This window comes from Talpa europaea (genome assembly GCF_964194135.1).
Source record: "Talpa europaea genome assembly, chromosome: 10".
NCBI classification, from domain to species: domain Eukaryota; kingdom Metazoa; phylum Chordata; class Mammalia; order Eulipotyphla; family Talpidae; genus Talpa; species Talpa europaea.
Genome location: NC_140077.1, coordinates 79,741,488 through 79,764,525, shown reverse-complemented (window position 1 = coordinate 79,764,525; position 23,038 = coordinate 79,741,488). Strand labels below are relative to the sequence as shown.

Here is a 23,038-nt window from a genome sequence, read left to right as displayed (position 1 = left end):
GCCCGCAGCCTCTGCAGCGCTGGTTTGATCCCCGGCTGCTCCCCGGCCACCAGAGGAGGGTCCCACATGGCATGCAGACCTCTCGTGCCGCCCGCTGCTCCCCTCAGCAGTGTACTTCGGTCCTTCTGCCTGCTCTGCTCCCTGCTCTGGCTCTAGTGAATTCTCTCACCTTCCCATGCTTCTGACTGTACCCAGTGCTTGTATAAATAAATAAATAAATCTTAAAAAAAAAAAAAGAAAATATTCAATGTACATGAAAGCAAGAACAGATAGTCTCCACATCACTTTATTTCAGTTGTCTGACTCAACGTTACTTGCATATTTTACTTCTTTAACATTTTTACAGCATTTTGTGCACAAAAAAATAATTTGCACAGTAATTCTACTATAAATATAATGACCTTGTATTTTGAAGACTTTTTTCAAAAAGAAATGTTAAGATGACCACATTATCATTATCATCCACATTATCATCCACATTATCATTACTGATTATTTTTCAAAGTACATCTTACATTCCAAGCATAGTTTTAGGTATCTTATTTAACTGGATAATTTTGTGGATTCATGAGATGATGACCAAGAAAATTATTTTTAAAAAAAAAGGTATAGTGGACAGCATTGTCCTTAGGCTAAAAGGCAAAGTCGTCTCTGGTCATCTTATACAGAATCATAAACATATTAAAACTTTCATGGGTAGTGTTTTATTATACAAAAATATTGCATATATGCAATTATCTGGAAGATACATATATTAAATAAGACGCTCACTTAAATAAAAAACATAAAGTTACAATTTGAAAAGTCACAATTTAAGTAATTTAATGTGAAGTCAAGTTGCTGGTTCACAGAAGGAACATAATTCAGATAAAGAGATGCATTATACAAAGCACAGGGTTGAATTCATTTCTCATAATTTCCAGATGTTAAAACCATTTCCCAATTTGTTTAGTTCAGTGGTTGCCATAAAATTTTTCCATTTTAGAGGTCAAGAAACTAAGTTTTCCACTTGTGTATCTTCCACAATGAATTAACCCAATAATCTTATCCTAAAAATATGCAAGGCATTAAACAGAAAATTGATAGATAAAAGTAAAAATGAAATAAAAGGAAAAAACGTAGTCATGTTTTTCATCACCATTACTTATTTCTAAGTAATTAAGCATATATCCTTCATATGCTAGAAATATATACTACTTTCAAAGAGAACATGCTGACTCCCAAGTGGAATAATGGTTTCCTATTAATATTCTCCTCCATGGAAGTAATTCAAGCAGCTTTTAAAGTACTTGAAACTATAAAGATAATGGCCTCATTTTCACAAAATTTGTCAGATTATTAATATGGATTTTATGTCACCCTGTTTTGCTAGTAAAGTGTCATTATTTACATGTGAATAATTCTGAATGCATTTCAGTTAATTTTACCCAACTTTATGATGTGTGATACATTGCTATGCCTGCACTTTCAGCCTTTTTGGTAATAATGCTTTATAGTTTACTAACAAAAAAGCAAATTACTGAAGCTAATAAGCAGTTCTCATAAATGCTACGAGACCACCTTTGTCTATTAAAATGAATAACTTGCCATTTTAAAAGCCCTTTTGTTTCTTTATCAATATTTTTGAGGAGATATACGGTAGCATAAACACACTGAGGATGATGCATAAATGTGCGTGGCACAGTGTCTTTGTCTTGGTAACATTTGAAGAACAAACAAGAATGCTTTAGACCATCCTAGTAAAACTCCTTGGTAGGTCCTGACCAGGGCTATGATACTCCATGTTATACTGATTTATGTAATATATACATAAATTTATAGGCATGTGTGTGAACTTGGGTTGTCACAATTATATTTAATTTGTACACAATCACACACACATAAACAATCAATTGTTATTCATACTAGTTTTAGTCTATCTATTTGAGGTGAAGACTGAAACAGTAAACCCTGAGCTGTTGCTCCTGGGTAAGTACAGGACTAGGCTCTTGTGCATCTCTTCTCAAATTTTCGTCACTGATCAGCAAGCATACAGCCTTGCTTCATGTTTCTCTTCTGTTTAGAGAGAAAGGGTAGGAGACCATTATCTGAGTCTTTTATTTAAGGCATTTCTTTTAAGGTTGCTGATATTTTCTGTTTTCTTCTAGTTGTTGCTTCTATACACTTATTAATATTATTTGGTAAATAACAATGACCGATTTTGTAGTTTAAAAGGCTAATATTTTAATTAAATGACTTTTTATAAGATATTCATCATATCATTGCCTCTCTGAAAGTTATGATGTAACAAGTTCATTGTAACTATAATCATCAGTGGCATTACTTTTAAATAGAACTCTTACTAGCAAAGTTAAAAATGAAGTAAATCTACGGGATTGAAGTTTGAGGTGAATGTCTTTTTTTCAAATTTATCTCAATTTTGGCAGTTATTTAGGCAGCTGCTGCAATTCTGCACTTGAAACTAAATATTTATTACAATCATTCTTTAATCCAAAATACATTTTGAGTAGCTACAAGTATATTTTTATTTGCTCAACAAGATTTTCAAAGGTGATAATGACATGAGGAAGCAGTGTTAAAGAAAGAGATCAACAATATGCTAATGACAGAATAGAATTAATTTTTCTTCATTCCCAATGACATTCTGCAAATAATACAGACTGGGATGATAGTAAGGGAAGTTTCATTTAGAAGAAAGACAATACCAAAATTAATCAGTCATGAATGAGAATGTGAATATGCTTACCACCACTGAAATGCACACTGAAAATGGTTAAAATGGTAAAGTTTTGTTATTCACATGTCATCAGAGTTTTTAAAATAGTGGTGTGTTCAGAATCAATGTAGTCCTGGCTCTAAGACAGTAAGGGTTTTCTGCTTACAAAAATGAGAAGGAGAAACACTTGAGGAGAAAAAAGACATTTAAAAGTCATCATTTCTGGGGTCTTCCTGGTGGTGCAAGGAGTTAAATCTCAGCACTATGAAACTATTTGCAGCCACTACAGCATGAGTTCAATCCCTGAGGCAGGGTGATAACCCACAGGGTGCAGCAGTCCTCGCCTATCTCCCCCGCTATTCCCCTCAACAGTGTATTTTAGTCAATCTGCCTGTTCTGCTCCCTACCCTGTCTCTGGTGAATCCTCTCACCAATCTCCATCCCACCCCCCCAACCCCTGCACCTCTGGCCTACACCTCGGTCTCGCATACATAAGATAAAAAAAATAAATCTTTTAAACAACCATCATTTCCACGCTATAAAACATTACATTAAAATTAAGATTAAATGCAAACACAAACACAATGGCAAAAGAAATTCAATGTATTTTGATATAAGAGGAGACAGTCCTGAGGACCTAATATGGACAGCATGGTGAATACAATAAACAATATTAATTTTTCCACTTAAAAGTTGCTAAGAGTAGATTTTAAATCTCCTGATTAAAACATCACAAAAGTTAGTAAGTACGTGAGGTAGAGTATGTTTTTCCCAACTTTATCTTGTTGATCATTTTGCTATATATGCACGAATCAAATCATTACATGGGACACCTTAAAGCAATGTTACAAGTCAGTTACATCTCAAAAAGCTGGAAAAGACTTTTATAGTATCTTACCTAAACAAATAGGTGGGGATGACCATTTTCCTTGTTCACAATGAGAAATTTTTGCTCCATTCAATAAGTAATATTCGTTGCATCTATATTCCACAGAAGATCCTGACATGTAGCTTGGCAATAATCCATCAACCACAGCCCCATTTATTACAGCAGGTGGAGGATTACAATTTTCATTGTTTTCTATAGAAAAAAAGGTATTTTAAAGTTATATGAACTCATTACAATATAATCATATATTGTCGCCTACACTATAATACCTCAATATTTGTACTGTATAATTTCAGACAATTCCTAAATTCACCAGAAATGAGAGAAATGATTCAAATGAAGTATTTTTAAAAAATAAACTAGGGAAGAATGGAAGCAAATACTTTTTGTAAGAGCAAATGTTTATACTTTACACTTTTCTTGATTTGTGAACAAATTAGAATGTAGATGTTCTTCAAATTGATAGAAAGAGAAACAGTGCTCTTTAGCAAAAAGATTTTAGTCAGTCCTGAAACTGTCTTTTGTCACTATCCACTTTTACACTTTTCCTTTTCATTCCCTTCCATCTTGGGTCTCAATCTTTGGATTAAATATTCCATGCTTTTCTATTTTTTTAAAGTCTTTATCTTACTCTGCTAATTTCTTAACAACCTTAATAGCTTTTTTGTTACACAACAAATATCCCAGGTAAGCACATTCATGGAGCGCTCTCCGGGATCTGATCCAGCAGTGACAAGGATGACAGGAAGACAGTACTCAGGCAGGGTGGCACACCCTGGTTGTGCCCTTCGGTTTTTTGTTGCCTAATTATTTTTATAGGCTTACATTCTATAGATGGCTCCAAAGAAACACAGAAAATACAACAAAGTAGGTATAGTGTCGACGTGTTCCTAAATCTTCTAAACAGTCACCACTCTATGGATTAAATGAGGATAAAGGAAATTTTTACACAACGGGCTAAGCCATTGATGTCAAATGCAGCAACACACCCACACACTCAGGGGCAAGTGTCCGTTTTCCACGTCTACAAGTGATTTCTTCTAATCCATGGAGATAATAGCCACGTTCACATCCATATGTCACTTTATCCCCACTGTAGTAAATCTTAGAGTTTAGGTTTGCTGCCCCATTCCTAATGAAGGGTGGTTCTTCACAAGCTATCTTTTCTGTTTCTTCTGGAAAGGGACAATTTAAAAAGAAGAGAGTAGTTATCAATACCGGCAGATCTCATTTGAGGGAAAGCTTGTTGGAGGCATTGCTAACCAATGCATTTGGGAGGTTCTGTCCATTTTCCATTCTCACAACGTATTTCTTCTGATCCTTGTATCTCAAAATTAAGTTCACATTCTACATGAACTATTTCCCCATGACGATAAGTTGTTGACTACGTCTGAATCTTGGAGTTTAGAGGCAGAGGGGGAGGAGGACATCAACTTCTTCTTCCTAATGAAAAGAGAAATCCAGCATATTTGGTCATAAAATTACCCCCAAATGGAAAGTAAGGTTTAATTAGCATGTTCATCATGCCAAGTGGCACAGGAAGTATGGCAGTCAGACTGCGGGGTCACCTCCTTTGTCCCCGGCACTTAGATTCACTTTCTCAGGTGGTAAATATCTCCAGGAGCAGGGACGGCCATATGCATTTAACCAATAGGATGCAGCAAAGGTTATGAGATATATGTGATTATCTGAGTGTGGTTATGTAACAAAATATTGTAACCCCATTCATACTGAGTGACTCTTTCTCACTGCTGATTTTAAAAAGAAGACAACTTCCCCATGTGTGCTTCCAAACAGGGAAAACCATGTGACAAAGGGTAGGGGGCCCTTCCATTCAGCAATCTGCAAAGCTCTGAATGCTACATACAACCAGAGAGTTTGGAAGGAGATTTGGTCCCCAGTTGAGCTTCAGATAAGGCTGCAGTCCCAGAAAACCCCTAGAGTGTAGTTTTAATAGACACAAATACAAAGGACCCATTGCTGCTATGGTCCAGAATCCTGACTCACAGGAACAGGAGTTCCTGTTCCAACTGTAAAATAGTACAAATGTCTCATTTTAAGCTCTAAACATATAGTAACATCAGTATGCTCCAACAAAAAACGGAAACAGCAAACACTTTACATACATATCTCCTTTATTCCTAAAATAACTATTAAGTGGGGACTATATGCATGTCTCCCATATTATAAATGAACTAATACATATGAAGTAAATTAGTAAGTGGAGGATCTGCTCTTGAATGGATGTCAATATGAATTAAAATCTACTGCTCTTAGCTATTGGACAACATTGACTATGTTAGTTTTCTTTTACTGGTATGACAAATTACCATAATTTATTGCTTTAAAACAGCATAAATTCATTCTGGCTTCTCTGGAAGCCAATGTCCAGAATAGTTTCACTGGGGCTAAAGCCAAGGTGTCAGGGATGCTGCAGTCCTGGAGCTTGATTAGAGATTCAGCTACTCTGCCTTGTCAAACTTCTGGAAGCTGCCTGCATTCCTTGCACATGGCCCTTTCTCCTACTACTCCAGTCTCTTGCTTCTATCATCAAATCTCCCTTCTATAAGGACACTTGTGATTATTCATCAGGATTTTCCCAGGTAGTATTTCTACCTCAAAATCCTTCAGTTAATCACATCTGAAAGGTCCCTTTGGCCAAAGAGGCTCATTCCAAGGATAAGGATATGGCTATCTTTGCTAGAGGGAAGGGATGGCAGAGGAACATTATTCAGCTTACTACACTGCCTGTCCTACACCTGGTGACTGTTTACTGGAGAAAATAGCAAGTCATTGGCATGCTGACTAATCTGAGTGGGGATGGGAACAAAATAGAAATTAAGTGGGTCTGCCATAGATTTTTTAAATAACATGCTACAGACTCTAAGCTAACAATCTTCCTCTCTTCAGTTAGAACAAAACTATCTAGCACAACAGAAAATTGAAAAACAAAGTTATTGTTTGGTGCATTTAATGAATTGGGATAGTTTTGGGCACTCGCATTCATGTTCTTGGTCCAATTCCTGTTCTTATTCCTCCTAGCACCTATTTCAAATCTCCACCACTCTCTTTCAAGTTCGACCTTGCTGTCCTTCTCCCTTCTATCAATAATGACATGAATTATCATACAGAGATGAGATCAGGCGCGTTCAGGGTGGTATGGCCGTAGACAATAGAATCTATCAGGTCTTTACCACTCCCAACCCTTCCAATTTTCAAATTTCTATTTCACTTTTCAGGCTCAGTTCACATATTAACCATCACCTCTGTAAATGCTATCTCTCACCATACCAATTAGAACATCAATGTTTGTTCATACACTTTGCACCTAACTTTATCACAGTATATATGTATTTATGTCACATAGTTACCAATTATTTTTTTAAAGATTTATTTATTTATGCATACAAGAACTGGTGTACAGACCAGAAATGCGGGGTGATAAGATTCACCAGAGATAAAGTAGGGAACAGAACAGGCACACTGACACACTGACTGAAATTCACTGCTAAGGGGAGCAGTGGGCAAGACAGGAGAGGTCTGCTGCGCCATGTGAGTCACGTCTCTTTCCTGGGATCAAACTCGTCCTGCAGTAGCTGTGGATAGCTTCATAGTGCTGAATCCCTTGCGCCACCAGGGAGGTCCCAATTAATTTTTTGACCTCTGTTTAATAGCTGCTCTAAGATCCCCTTCGCATTACATTGTGGTATGTTTGAATGACTCTTATACTGATGTCTTTGAAGAGGTAATCTTAACAACTGCAGAAAAAGAAACTTGACCATAAATAGCCATTGCATTTTAGGATAGCTCTAATTAGATAAACTTGCTTTGCATTTTTATTCATTTTCATTCATATTGAGCTGCATTTTCTGCTCTCTACCCAATTATTTTGGAGACTATGTTCTCACATTAGAAAATGTATGGCCAGGCAGCGAGCAGACCTCTCTTGTCTCGCCAGCTGTTCCCCTCAGCAGTGTGTTTCGTCATTCTGCATGTTCTGTTCCCCGCTCTATCTCTGGTGAATCCTCTCACCCTCCCATGCATCTGGATCTTTTATAAATAAAATTAATCTTTAAAAAAAAAGAAAAAGGAAAATGTATGACCAAATAAGATAGCACCTCAAAAAAGCTGGCAGGTAGGGATAGCTGAATCTATTAATATCCAATTAAAAAGTTATTCATTACAATGAGTTTAAATTTCATGTAAGAAAATTAAAATAAGTTTAAAAGATATATTACTGAAAATAGCACTGATTTAAAACAAAATAGTCATTTATTTTAAAAGATAGTACTGAAAAAAAGAATAAGATATCACCACATTTTTTAAAGTTCAAAGAGATTAAAACATGGTATCTCTTTTTAAGTCTCAGAAATTTTAAAAATTACCTTCACCTACAGGAGATTCTGGGTACCAACCAAAGTTATAGCACTGAATTAAATCTGATCCACTTAGATAATAATATTCATGGCAGAAAAATTGAACTACATCTCCTTCTTCATAGGTTTCCTTAATAGGATGAAAAAAACCATTTTCTATTAGTCTTAAAGAAGAGCGTCTTGGGCCCCAGTGGCACAGCGGCTGAGCACTGGGTTGTGAAGCTGCCCACAACGGCTGGTTCAATCCCCGGCCACCGGGCGAGGGTCCCACGTGGCGCAACAGACCTCTCCTGCTGTCCGCTGCACCCCTCAGCAGTGTATTTCGTCAGTCTGCTTCTTCTGCTCCCCACTCTGGCTCTGGTGAATTCTCTCACCCTCCTGCGCTTCTGACTGTACCCAGTGCTTATATAAATAAATAAATAAATCTTAAAAAAAAAAGAGCATCTTAACTCTAAAATTGGAAAAAAAAAAACAAAGAGGTGTTATTCTTCCTACTAGAACAATATTCATCTACTACTTATTTGCTGTATAAACAATAAAATTGATAGATTTGCCATATTTTGCTATGGACAAGAAAAATGTGTTAATTTGTATAGTAATTAAATAACATTAGTCTTATTGCATTATCTGAACTAAAAGGAATTTGGCTCTTTAAGAGCTTTAAATGATGAAAGCCTGCTACCTACATAATTAAAACCAGAAGCAAAAAAGAAATATGTAAAATGCAACATAGTTAGAATGACAATTTTATGGGTTTATATATGAAAAGAAGTTTATTGAGTGGGAGTAGGTTGTCTTCCAAGTGAGCACCTACCAAATGGTAGACATAACTACGAATATCCTGTCATTACTCGAGACATTTAAGCTCCTTGTCCTCTTTAATTTGTACAACCTACACAGCACCATATACATATATATCTAAATATATGTATATATGATATTGGTTCATATCATTATATAGTTTTCAGGTGTACAACATTGTAATGTGACATCTGTATATGCTACATTGTAAACCCATCAAAAATCTCCACCACCATACAGTTGACCCCCCTTTATTCATTTTTCCCCATCTCCTTCCTTTCTGGTAACCACCATCCTGTTGTCAGAATCAAGAGGTTTGATTTAATGGACCTGGTCTTATTTTAACAACAGTTATCCATTATCTCATGTTCCCAAGTTCATCTTTTCATTTGATCAATAGTGGTAAAGAAATCAATGACCACAAGTGAACTTTACTCTATGGACTTACAATTGAAAATTAGAGTTAAAATGTTACTCCTTTCATGTAGTTTGAGTTAATTATTATGCTTCTGCCCTTTTGGGTTATCAATTTCCTATTTACCTCTGGCATGATCAATATTGTAAGTTAACATAGTTTTGTTAAGTTAATACTATTCAAAAATATTTTGAATGAAATATACAGCTTGTGACAAAGAGACTTAGACCGATGTTGTAAATAATTAACTTTTTCTTCAAGAGAAGTATTGTGTAATTAATGAGGAACCCCTACTGCTTTAAAATTGTTAGTCTTTATTAAGAATGCCACTGAAGATGAGGTCAAAAGACTTGGCTTTTATCATCTTGTTAATCATATCAGAAGAACTCAATGCAGAAGGTAAAAATAATTCTTACTCTTATTTATTATCTAAAAAAATATAAAGGAAATCTCTAAAATTAATTGAATTTGCATTTTTAATATACGCTTTCAGTTGGGAATATCAATTTTACTAAAAAATATTTCTTATAATTTTAATACTTAGATATTTCCCTTTGGGCAAAACTAGCAAAGTATTCTTCTAGTAACATAAGACAATACACCTTTTGCATATCTGGATTTGGGGGGGATAAAAGAACAGTATCTAAATACCTTAAGGGTATGATCATTTAGAAGTCGTATGTTAATCTTCATTGTTTTTTTTCAATTTTATTTTTATATTCCCCATACAATTGCAACCCCCTTATTTTGACCCCATCCCTACTTTCCCTGCCCGCCCCCCCCCATTGTGTCTCTGGGTCATAGTTGTTTGCTGATTTTGATTTTTTCTTTCTTACAGAGATTCTTATTCCTGGTCCCTTATTTAGATTTTCTAGAGTCTTGCTATGAGTGAGACCATCCGGTATATTTCATTTTCTCTCTGGCTTATTTCTCTGAGCATGATCCCTTCCAGCTCCAGCCATATTGCTGCAAATTGCATGTGTCAATCTTTTTTGAATGCTGAGTAATATTCCATGGTGTATATGTACCACATCTTCTTGATCCAGTCATCTATATTTAGGCATTTTGGTTGTTTCCAAAGCTTAGCTATTGTAAACAATGCTGCTATAAACATAGGGGTGCAGGTGTTCGTTGGAATTAATGTGTTAACCTTAATTCCAATTGCTCACTGGAAGCCACTTCTAGCACTACTAAGTTGTGTACTTTTAATTCAGTTTACATAAAGTAAGAAAATTTACATAAAGTGGAAAATTTGAAAAATAAGAAGTAACTGTAAATCTTCAGCAAGATTGTCAACTGTCAAAAAAATTTGATTTTCATCCTAATGCTTTACTCATTGATTGAAGCCATGAAGTTGTAATAAGTAGGAGGACTATATAATTGACTACACAAATGAGGACACTTTTGGAGTGAAAGGAGGCTCTATTAATAAATATGTGGCCAACACATTTAAACCAGGACTGTCCAGACAAACCAAAACCTGCGGACTCTAAAAAAAATCTTCATAACCACACAGCCTCAAGTGTGAGTTACTGTGAACAAGAGGCAGACAGTGGATGAGTATGGGAGGACAGTGATGAGAATTATTAGGTTATAGGGACAAGAAACAACTCAGGTTATGAAATGTCCACAGATGCAGGAAACAAAGCAAAATTACTTGGAAAAATAGACACCTTCGGGAATTTGTTCAAAGAAAATATCCTCCAGATTGTACTTGACTTTTAGCTGACAGTTGACTGCAAATTTTCTACTGAAAAAAAAGATAAGCTATAATTAAAGTGATGAAAGTGAGATACATGAATTCACTTTATTTAATGCATCTAATTATACAATATGGTAACATTTACATAGTTTTCTTTGGTTTTCTTTTTCTGTCCAAATAGGGGGAAACCACCTGATATATTTATTATAGGTCTTATGAAGACACTGAAATAATCAAGCTAATTTTCTAATTATATGGTTGTAAGCTTGGTCCACAAAAAAAGTCAATTGCTTGAAGACAGAGGCTATGATCTCATATGCTTTTGCCCATCCCTACTGGGTGTCTTGGGGCAACAATGAAGTCAATTTTACTTGTCACTTCAGAGGATTGGCCTACGAAGGGTGCTACTTTTCCTTTATGTATATATTTACCCATTTATCCCTGATAAAGGGGATTCTGGATTTTGTTCCCCTAAACCAAATTGAGATGTGCATTTGATACATTCTTAAATATTTAAACACTTCTGTTATTTATGTCTCATTTGCATGTTTTTCATAGATGAAACATGACCACAGATTTTACTGCCTTATCACTATTCAGCTCCATGTTGCTGAATCTAGTTTGTTGTTGTTTAAGGACTGCATAGTGTGCATATGTTTTACTTATCCAATCTTCTAATGATGGCCACATGGTTACCTCTAACTTCCTCCTGGACAGAAATAACTGAAATGAATGCTGTTATATAATCATTTTATTATAGCATGTAAGGTACAGGAGAACTTGAAAAAGCCAGTGGCCAACAGTGTTGAAGATGACAGAGGGTTTTTTCTGTCCAGTACAACACATAATGAAGAAGCCCATAATAGACACCAGTCACTGCAATATATCAAATACAAGGAATTTGGGGATTTGGAAACTGGGGGTCTTTAGTCAGAGCAGTGCCAACACAGAGTAGATATTAGAAGCCAGTTAGCAGTAGACTGAAGAATAACTAACAGATGGGAGAGTGGAGATAGCAATTTCACTGGGTCTATGGCATGCCTACTTCAATTGGCCAGGGACAAGCGATCCTACCAAGAGTCTGGAAGGAAAAAATTCAGAATATTTATAAAAATCTACATGAGAACTTCAGAAGCCAAGAAGCTTAAAGTGGAAAGAATGCTAATGTAATATACACTGAACTCATAGCCCCAAGTGGAGTATCATGAAATAGGTGATGACTTTGGAGAAATCAAGAGTCCAGGGGACATAAATACATTAGATGAGAGATATGTGGGGATATGAGTGATACAGTGAGAATATGATGTTCAGAGGGAGGGAAGAGGAGCACAGGGGACTGTGCTGATAGTGCACGGGTGGACTGGTGAAGCAAAGTCTATGGGGGAATACACCTGATGGGGGAGTGGGAAACAAATATTGTTTCAAAATAAACAATGGTGTAAAAGAAAAGAAAAAAAGAATATGATGCTATGCTCATTTTATTCCCATTTAGTGCTGTGATGGGAAAGAAAAATAATACCCACTTTCTTTGTTTTCATGTACTTGGTTATTTGAATGGGTAGTCATTCCTACATTATCCACACATTTTTTTTTCAGAAGTAACATGTAATAAGCCTTATATTCCAAATGCTGTCTAAAAACCTATAAAGACCAAATACAGAACTGAAGATGAAATCACATATGAATGTAAAGATGGCTTTTATCATACAACCCGGGGAAATAAAGTAAAATGCACTGTTACAGGCTGGGGACCTGCTCCAAGGTGTAGCTGTAAGTTCCATTCATAGCCTGATTTACTTCTTAATTCAATTAAGCACAGAAATGTGGATACAATTAATCAAAATATTTGTCATATTGTATATATAACAAGAAGCTTCTTGATTTTCAAAGTAACCAATTCTATATGGGATCAAAAATACTTTATAAATGTAAATCTTTTTATTTTTTTGGCTAGTCAATGTTAAATATATGTATATAAATACATAGTTCTCGAACTAATATAATTCTAATACCAGAGCTAAACATTAGGTAATAGTAGTAGCATCTACAATCTAGACACCTGTCATTTATTGCTATATAACAATTTTTTTCCAAAGCATATTGACTTAAAAACATAAACCATTATCATCTCTGAGCTTCTAAAGGTCGGGAATTTGGGAGTGGCTGAGCAGGCTAGCTCTGAATCAGTCTCTGTCTTGCAGTCAGGATGTTAGCTAGGCTGCAGTCAGCCCAGCCTAGGGCCTGCTCTGGAGGACCTGCTTCCAGGAGAGCTCATTTACATGACTTGACAGAAATCATCAGTACTTGCCCACCTGGAATCTCCACAGGTTGCTTAAAGGGCAACTGACACTCCAGACCTAGTGAATTGAGAGTAGGAAGCCTCCATACCATCTACACCTGGACACACATTGGTGGTTCAGTCATATTTGTTCTTTTTTTTTTTAAAGATTAATTTTTATTTATTTATGCAAACAAGAACTGAGGTGTAGGCCAGAGGTGCTGGGAGTAACAGGATTCACCAGAGACAGAGTTGGGAGCAAAACAGGCAGATCTACAGAAATACACTGCTGAGGGGAGCAGCTGGCGTGACAGGAAAGGTCTGCTGTGCCATGTGGGTTAGCTCCCTGGCCAGGGATGGAACTCATGCCACAGTGGCTGATGCTAGATTGATTGCGCTAAGACTTAACCCCTGTGCCACTACGGAGGCCCCAGCATATTTGTTCTTTAAAAGTGACTCACTAAGTCCAGACACACACAGAGGAGGGGAATTAAGCTCCATTTTTTTGAAGAAAGTGCTGAAGAGGTTGCAAAATTTCCTAAAACTATCATTTTCAGCAAAATCCATATAATTTGACAGAATATTTGATTTGGGGGTATGATTCCCTTGTCTTTTTTCAAATATTTTCCACCTCTGCAATCATATTCCTTATCTTTATATTTCACAGTTTGTTGTGACGTTGCACCACAATTAAAATGGATATCCCATGACGGAAAATGTGATGCTACATATAACACGTTAATGACTTCAAAGTTAATTCCAGAGTTAAAGTCCAAAAGGAATTTTCAAAGCACAAGTTCCCTCAAAGAGAAAACTGATATCAGCATGAAATAAGACTTCAATGTCTGAACAATTATAAAATAAATATTTATGATTTATTGTTAATTTATGAAAATGGTAGATGAGCCCAGTGGTATTTCCATCTCAGCCAAATTATTCCACAAGGAACTGATGAAGTTCTTGCATTTTAGTTGGGAAATTGACAAGTCAGATGGTTGATCACATAGTTTAGAATAAAAATTAAATAAACTGATGTTGTTCTCAGATGCAGGACGATGTTCTCAGACCAACTCAATTATTCATTTGTGTCACCAAACAGTTTTAGAGTTTAGAGGAAATGCCATACAAACTAAGTGTTACAGGAGGTGATGATAGTGAATCTTCAGTAAGACAGATTCATCATTCAAATAGAATCTTGAGTTTAAGGCTGAATCTAGCAATATGACATTTAGCAGTGGTAACCATAAGATCCTGGGCTTGCATTTGAGGAATCAATTACACAAGTACTAGAAACAGCTTCAAAATCTAGTAAATATTTTAATCAATTTCGTGATCAAATTGAGTTAAAACATTGATGGAGCCCCATAACTGCTAATGAGACCACAAGCCTAGAGGGAGAATGAGGCTGTTTTAAATCTTGCTAAGCTCAGTGTTATTCCGACAACTTATGAAATGCTGTATTTGCCTCAGGGCTGATCTCACTAGAGGGATAAAGATTTGAATGTACCAAAAGAAAGAGAAAAATAGCAGTGATTCATTTTGCAATGATAATACTTTAAATGATGGCCCCTTCCTGCACCTTTTAAAAGAAATCTCAGGGGTCTTCTTTATGAACCCAGTATGTTGATGATTTCCCAAGACTTGTGTATCTTAACTGCAGCAAAAAGTTTCAATTAACTTCTGTTTTGCCAATGGATCTATTTGGTTTTACTCTTTTCAAGTGTGTATGAGTCGACACAGCAATCTCTTGATAAGTACACAGCAAAATTAATGTGCTATTGATAGACAGAGTCAAGAAGACAGTAAAAGATCCACGGACAAAACTTGTAAAAAGAGTGATATCAGCAAGAAGGACGTAAAGGAGTTTCTACCATCTTCTCCACAAAAGGCACTGTTTTGGACAATTACCTGTGAAGATGAGTATCTTTGTGGGAATCTGGAACTCTAGCAAAGAAGTTTCAGCACATTGTTGGAACAAACTGGTTCCAGATTGGCTGCACTGGAGGGGATGACAGTAACAGTTTCACTTAACTTGTATCACCCCACCACTCCCCTAAAGAGGCACAGCCAAGAGGATGCACTCAGTCCATGCTTTCTCCAGTGGGGGGGGAAAAATGTGTGAGTGTCCAGCTTCCTAGGCTGTGCTGACATTTAGAACAAGGCCCCCTTCTTTCTTACCACATCCACAATAGCCCACAATAGAGAGATCAGCAGTAGCACGAAGCGGTGGGAGAAACTTGGAACAGAGCATCCAGGCCTCCGAATTCATAAAGGGTCAGAACTCCTACCAACCTCGGGCAACCTTCCATTATTAGGAAGCCTGTCCACTAGCCATGGGGGAGCTGCACTACAGATCCTGCTCTTCCACAGGCACCCCAATTCTCTGCACACCTCACCCAATCCACACTATGGGCAGGCCGCTGTGCACATGTCAAAATGTTGTCCTTACAGATGGCTAGTGAGTAAGAGAAAGCTAACTTGACTCAGGAATGGGAACAAAACACAGGCTTCAGCATTCAGCATGGTTTCAGGATAAGCAAACAGGAAAGTGTCAGCTGTCAGACTGACTCTGCAAGAGTGAGAAAAGGCAGGCAATTTAAGAATTCCCTTTCTAGTGAGAGTAACACATGATGAGCAGGTGTATCCATAAACAAGTTCCCATAAAAAGTCTTTGAATCCTTAACATTATTCACAGAGGTATTTCTCTGCCAATGTTGGTCAGAAAGACTAGAGGAAGTGACTACTTCAAACACAAGGAAACTAATTAAAAACTTAAAAAAAAAAACATGAAGTGTTAATGAAATAAGATGTCCCCAAAAGAACACAATAGTTTTACATTTGATTCCAAATGATGGAGGTCTAACACACACTGTGTTATCTGGTTAGCCTAGTTTTTTTTTTTTTTTTACACATTTATTATTTATTTATACAAGAGCTGGGGTACAGGACAGAGTCGCCGGAGGTTGATTCACCAGAGACGGAGCGGGGAGCAGAACAGGTAGATGGACCGAAAGCACTGCTTAGGAGAGCAGCGGACCAGATAGGACAGGTCTGCCACGCCACGTGGGATTCTCCCTGGTGGCCGGGAATCCAACCGGCGCTGAGGAGGCTGTGGACAGCTTCGCAGCACTGCGCTCAACCCGCTGCACCACTAGGGAGGCCCTGGTTAGTCTACTTTTGAATCAGTATAATTCATGTTGTTACATACCAATCGTAATTATTTTTACTATTGAGTTGTGTTCCATTGTATTGTGTACCACACTTGGTAAGTACATTCACTCATTGAAAACATTTGGGTAGTTTCCAATTTTGGGCATTTGTGAATGTTTCTGCTGAAAAATATTCACATATAGGTTTTTGTATGAACACAAATTCATTTTTTCTTCTTTTTTTTAAAGATTTTTAAATTTATTTTTGTGTAGAAGAACAGGGGTGTAGGCCAGAGGTGCCGGGTATTAGAGGATTCACCAGAGAGACAGAGTGGGAAGCAGGATGGGTGTATTTACTGAAATACCCTGCTAAGGGGAGCAATGGGCAGGACAGAAGTCAGCTGCTCCATATGTGGGTTAGTTCCCTGGCTGGGGATCAAACTCAGGCCACAGCTGTGATAGCACTGAGACTAAACCTGTAGGCAACCAGGCAGGACCACAAATTCATTTTTCATGGGTAATTATCTAGGTCTGGAATTGCTAGATGGATGCTAAGTATGCATTTAATTTTCAAGAAACGGATAAACTTGTCTTGGTTGATCGTCATGTTTCATTCACACATGTCATGTCTAAGTGCTCCAACTATTCTTCAGCCTTGCTAAGACTGGATAGAGTCAGTTTCTCGTGTCTTTCAATTGCCATGTTAACATGTACATTGTGGTATTTCATTGCTCAATAGCTAATACTGTTGAGCATTATTTTCGGGTTTCACATATTTTTTTTTAGGACTGGAAATCTTTCCCTACCCTTTTACTAAATTGTTTCATTATTACTGTATTTTTGAAACTAATTTATATATTCTGGCTATAAGGCTTTCAATTGGGTATATGATTGGCAAATATTTGCCTCCAATGTAGCTTTACTTTTCATTTTTCTCACTAGTCTTTCACAGAGCAAAAGTTTAATTTTGATACCAGTCACTGTATTAAAATTTTTTCTGAGGAGCCAGGCTTTTGGTGACCATTAAAACCTATTTGCCTAAACCAATTTCATCCCTTCTTCTAGACGTTTATATTTTGCTTTTGCATACATGATCAATTTTGTGTCAACTTTCATATAATACATGAGGAGTATGTCTAGATTCATTACTTTGCCTTTGGATGCCTGATAATCTTTTTGTAGTCCTGTGTATAATTTCTTAGAAGTGATTCTGAATATTTGAAATTTACTTTGCCCCAAAAAGAAATGAATAACATATCTTGGCTTTGTATCTTGGAAATTCAGCTTATTTTTTAAAAACACAAGGACTGGAACAGGAATGACTCCTTAATTTTTATGTTGTAATACTATTTGAACCATTATGAAAATGTTTTTTGAACATATTCTTACCTTTTCCATATGCTTTATCCCTTTTAGAAACATGCTCAAAACGAGATTTAGAAATTGAGAATGGTTTTATTTCTGAATCTGATACTACATATGCCTTACATAAGGAAACACAATATAAGTGTAAACCAGGATATTTAACAGAAGATGGTAAAATATCAGGATCAATTAAATGTGTGAAAAGCGGATGGTCAGCTCAACCTAGATGCATTAGTAAATAATTAATTGTTATTGCTCATCACCAAAATGAAACTGTAGAAAGTTTAGTTTAACAATTAGTTGGGGTGGGGTTGCCTGTATGGCTCTATTTGAAAAGATAAATAAAAATAACTGAAAAAATACATAACATTTGGCCAATTAAGATTAATTAACAGAAGAGTATCATGCCAATCCACTTTTTCAGATCAAGTTTTTTGCACTTTAAAATATCATTAGGGGCACTCATGTATACAGGTGTAAGCTCAATTATTCTACCTGAGATTTCAGTGCCTACTGTACCTTTTTTCTAGGTAATCCAACTCTTATATGAGAGTCTCTGTTTTTAGACATAAAATGTAGACTTTTATGTGAACATATGGGTGCACAATGCATGATCTTAGAATAAAATAACTTGTATAATGTAGAAGTTTGATATTATAGGGTAGGCCCATTTTAGAAAATCCTCTAGAAAATTTTCATAAATTCCTTGTACTTATGTAGTTAAGGAGAAAGAGAAATACTTCTAGACAGCACCAAAATACGTTCTGCTTAAAGGTTCTCCTTTTCCACTATCTAGACATTTAAGATTTTTCTAAGAACTTGCTCACTTTTATTAACCCCAAAGTCATTCAATGACATTTTAAAAGTGACATTTAATATAGTTATTTAAATGTAGTGGATATTTAAGACACACATTTCTCCTGTTTTCCTTCCATTTCCATTTTTTGACAATTTCTATGCTTTATGATCCTAGTCAAAGAGATATGTGATATAGTTGCCCCTAGCTCAAACTCATCTCATATTAAATTGTGATTAATTATCCATTACAACACTCTTTTTATGGAACAGAAAATATCTCTATGTACCTAATTAGTATAATTTTGCTTTATTTCTTAGCAGCTTTAAGCTAGCTGTCTATAGAAATTATAAAATTTGGGAATATTAAATATTTTATTAATATTATTGTAGTGCAGCATTTAGTGAATATTGAAACTATATTTAAATACTTTATTTTTCTTATATCTAGTTATGAACAATAGAACTCTACATTTAATCTTGGTAATTACTGAAGAATACAAAGACATTAGGAAAATATTTGAGAATATTAAATCAGATTTATGTCTTAAAGTTAATATTTTTCCAGTAAACAGCTTTATAGAATGTGTAACAATTTACTCATATTACTGAAAATTAATCTTTTTGCAATTAATCTATTTTTCGCTGGTATAGTTGTCACAACTGTTACTAAGTTTGACATCTTCATTCACAAAATGCTATTCTGTTTAGTAATAATAAGAACAATATATCTGTAATGGTCTATTTTGTTCTCTCATGGCATAAAGGCAGAAATATAATTGATAAAAATGTTCTTAACATAAACTTTTCAGAGAATTTAAATGCAGAAACTGTTTTTTTTTCACCGTGGGTAAGCTTTAGGATAGTGATTTATCATTGACATAGCTTATTTTTATATAATTAGTATACTCTTTGATAACATCATTTTCTTTGGGATGGGGTTTACTCAATTAGATTGACCATTAAATAATATCAGAAATGGAATATTCAATTCTATCATGCATTAGAATCATGTGATATGCCAGTATTCGAGCATGCCAGACCCAAAAACGATAGCAGATGGTTTAAACTCAATGACAAAGTGGAATATGAATGTGACAAGGGATATGAGAACAGAGATGGAGGCACCACCGGCTCCATAATATGTGGTGACAATGGTTGGTCTGATAAACCTACATGCCATGGTAAGTGCAATTTTTGGTGTATTCCTTTTTTCAGAATTAGTAAAATTGATAGAATCATTTTTTAGTGACAATGATTAACATCAAGGTGCCACTTGCTGATTGTTATTAACTGATAAATGAGGTTTTTTTGATGTCCAAAGATAATTTTCTTTAACAGTGTGTGTTAAAATGTTGTTTTCTATGGGCCATATACATGATAGATTTATGAATATAGTATAATTGTCTAGGTCATTCTAAATGCTAGCTTTCAAATTATATAAAACTGGCCACTCACAAGCAAAATTATAGCTTCTTATCAACTTCTCAGCTGTTTTGCTTCTGAGTTTCTGCAGGTCCTGAGAGAAGCTCTTGATTTTCTGGTTTTATCATGTTCTGTGGACTATACCACAAATCTACTTTGTTTGCCATTCACCTTTTTTCTGGAATTAGAAACAGGGTTTGAATTGTGGAAATTGAGTGTATGTAGTGTTCCAAATCAAGGGAACTGCATGAGCAAAGCTTTGAAAACCAAACAATATCTGGGAAATTTCAGGGTGAGCCAATTGTACTCAGCATGTGAGGGATTTTTTAAGCTAAGAATGGGTGGAATACAATGGAATAATGGCAAGGGAATATAGTATATGTATAAATGCTATGATTAGTAAAACATCATAAAGGAGTTTAAAATAGGAATTTGTATTTTTGAACATACCTTTTCCCTGTGCTTATGCTTGGCAAGGGAAGATTCTGGAGTCCATTTATGGTAAGAAGAGATAAAAAGTGCACAGGTAGTTGCTGAGGAAATACAGAACAAAGGACAGATTTGGGATATATTTTGGTGCTAGAAAACATAGGAGATGTTACTAACTCTTAAGTGAAAGAAAGAGTAAGAGTCCCAGCACTCCCAAGTATGTTCAATTTTTTTTTGAACTTTTTTTTTAAGCAAATAGTTAAATAGGCATGCCTTTCTGAAAGGTGGTGCTGGCAGAAGAGAAAAGATTTGGGGAGGAACATCACTACTTTTGCTGTGGGTACATTATGGTTGAGTTACCCACAGACATTTTAAATTGGATCTTAAATTACAGAATTGAATATATAGGTATAGCCAGGAGATATATATTTGGGGTTATCATCATATAAGCAATTACATCAAATAGGAAAAGTAATGCAGAATGAAGAAAGAGGAGAATTCATGACAGATCAAAGATCATTCTAAAATTTAGATGTGAGACAAAAGAGAAATGGCGACAACATAGTTAGAAAAAGGAGAATCCAGAGAATCAGGAGGAAAAAAGATAGAAAGAATGTTGTTACAGATATGGAAAGGAGAAAATCTTAGATGGAAAATGATCATGAGAGACTGAATAATGAATGGTAAAGCCTGTGGAATCAACCTAGATGGGTTCTAAGTCCAATTCAGAACTTAACTAAGCATACAAGTTAGGGCAACAACCAAGACTATCTGGAGTTTATTCATGCCTTCTTATCTGTAAAATATTTTAATATTCATGAAGTCTAATAATTCAAAGGATTGCTTTGGTTATTACACTCCTTTGCCATTATAAAGTTCTTGCCATCATGCCTACCTTACAAAACCCAAGAAATTGTAATATAATTACATCTTATGATAGTTGAAGTGGTAAATATTTCTAATTCAGTTGATATGTCATGTTAGAAAACAGTTTTTAAAAAAATTGTTGGCTCTGACTACCTAACGTCCTACAGTAGCCACAACAGAAACAGTTTTCATGAAGAAGACAGATCAAAAAAATAAAACTTAAAAAAAAAAAGGAGCAGAATCTACACAGCCCCTCTGAAGAGAAATGTTTACTAAGAAAATTTAACATGTGGTATAGCTTTCAAGAAGTTTGGTTAAGCGAAAGAAGAGGAAGTTCAGGATATTACTAGAGGAAATTATGGGGTAAAAGGAATATGAAAAACGAAAAAGATGGGAGTTATGAGAACATACTAAATGGCGAAGGGGAAGGGACTGAGAGGACAGTCTTATATAGGAAGATATCTATACAAAGAAAGCTTGAAAAGCATTTGGTATAGAAATAGGGACAAAGGCAACATCTGAGGCAGCAAAAAAAATTCACCTATTTTAAAAATTCAAAGATCATAAGTCTGGACTGACAGTGGGAGAGGGAGGTAGTTGGCATTTGCAAGTATAGGCAAGGAATGGTTCAGAAGAGTTTGGGCTTTATTCTAAGTAAAAGGGAAGCTTTTAAGATAATCATGATTTTCTTTTCTGGGCAGATCATGCATTATGGAGACAGTAGCTTTTGTAAATTTGAGGGGCCCTTTTTAAAGAAAGAATACAAAATCATGAACATATAATTTCCATGGTACTGCTAATATGCAATTCCAGGAAAACATGGAGAGGATATTGAAGCTGGAGGATTAATGTATTCACTATGGCTTTCTATTACAAATTTGTTTTTCTAAAATTATAATTTTTTATATTTTTATAATCATGTGGCACATTGGTAGGATTCACCAACACAATGTGGGACTCTAGAAGTTGAATGACGACATAAGAGTTTAGTAGTTTTTAAAAACAACTTCCTTAACCATGTAGCAGAAAATTGCACACAGACTGATACTTGAATTTATTGCATATGCTCCAGAATTCCTGTTTTTAGAACTTTTCCCAAGGAATTGTTATCAAAAACCCTTTAGGTCATACCATGTCTACTGAACCTTTAAATGCACATAAACTTGGATTAAAAAAATTCATATTAACATTTCCAAGTATAGCAGGTCTTTGAATACCTCATTTTGTTCAATGTCCTTCCTTAGGTAATGAGAACAACACAATCCTTGCTGACAGCAATCAAAATCAGATCATTCAAAAACCTGCTTTGGTTATACATTGTTTTGCTTAAAGTCACAGTTCCCTAGCATCTATTGAAGATATTTAAGTGAAGACTTACTATATTAGTATTAGGATTTGGGATTTTTACTGCTGAATAAAGATAAATATTGCCCAGTGAGGGCATGCTCATTCAATTTCTCCTTTAAATTACATTTCCTAAGACATCTTTATATAAATACAACAGTTGAAAAATCACCAACTGCTAAGATCTCTTTGTTGCTGTTGTTAAGGCAAAGTTTTTTTGTAATGTGATAAGATATAAAATTCACATAAAATGAGCACAAAATGTATAAACAAAGACACAACAAATAAACGGACTGTTTTGCCCAACACAGGATAGAATTTTAGGAAAGAAATCCCACTGCTTCTCATTCAAGGTGTGAATTTCTCAATTAATTTTCAAAACTCAACATCAAACCTAAAGCAAATGCATTGAGTTTTATTTGTGTCATTATTTTAAAAAACATTTACCTTCTAATATTGTAAGTATGTGCAATAGTTGACTCTTATA

General features: G+C 35.5%; 1 protein-coding gene across 1 annotated transcript in view; it reads left to right on the top strand.

Annotated features, from left to right (window-relative positions):
- The window catches only part of LOC311178812 (complement factor H-like), a gene marked incomplete at both ends in the record, with an annotated part of 67,712 nt that overhangs the window by 31,474 nt on the left and 13,200 nt on the right, over nt 1-23,038 (top strand). The window contains 2 exons of the mRNA XM_084245543.1: nt 17,743-17,925; nt 19,494-19,670. Of these exons, the coding sequence (XP_084101669.1) occupies nt 17,743-17,925; nt 19,494-19,670 (360 nt within the window). The remainder of the gene's footprint in view (nt 1-17,742; nt 17,926-19,493; nt 19,671-23,038) is intronic.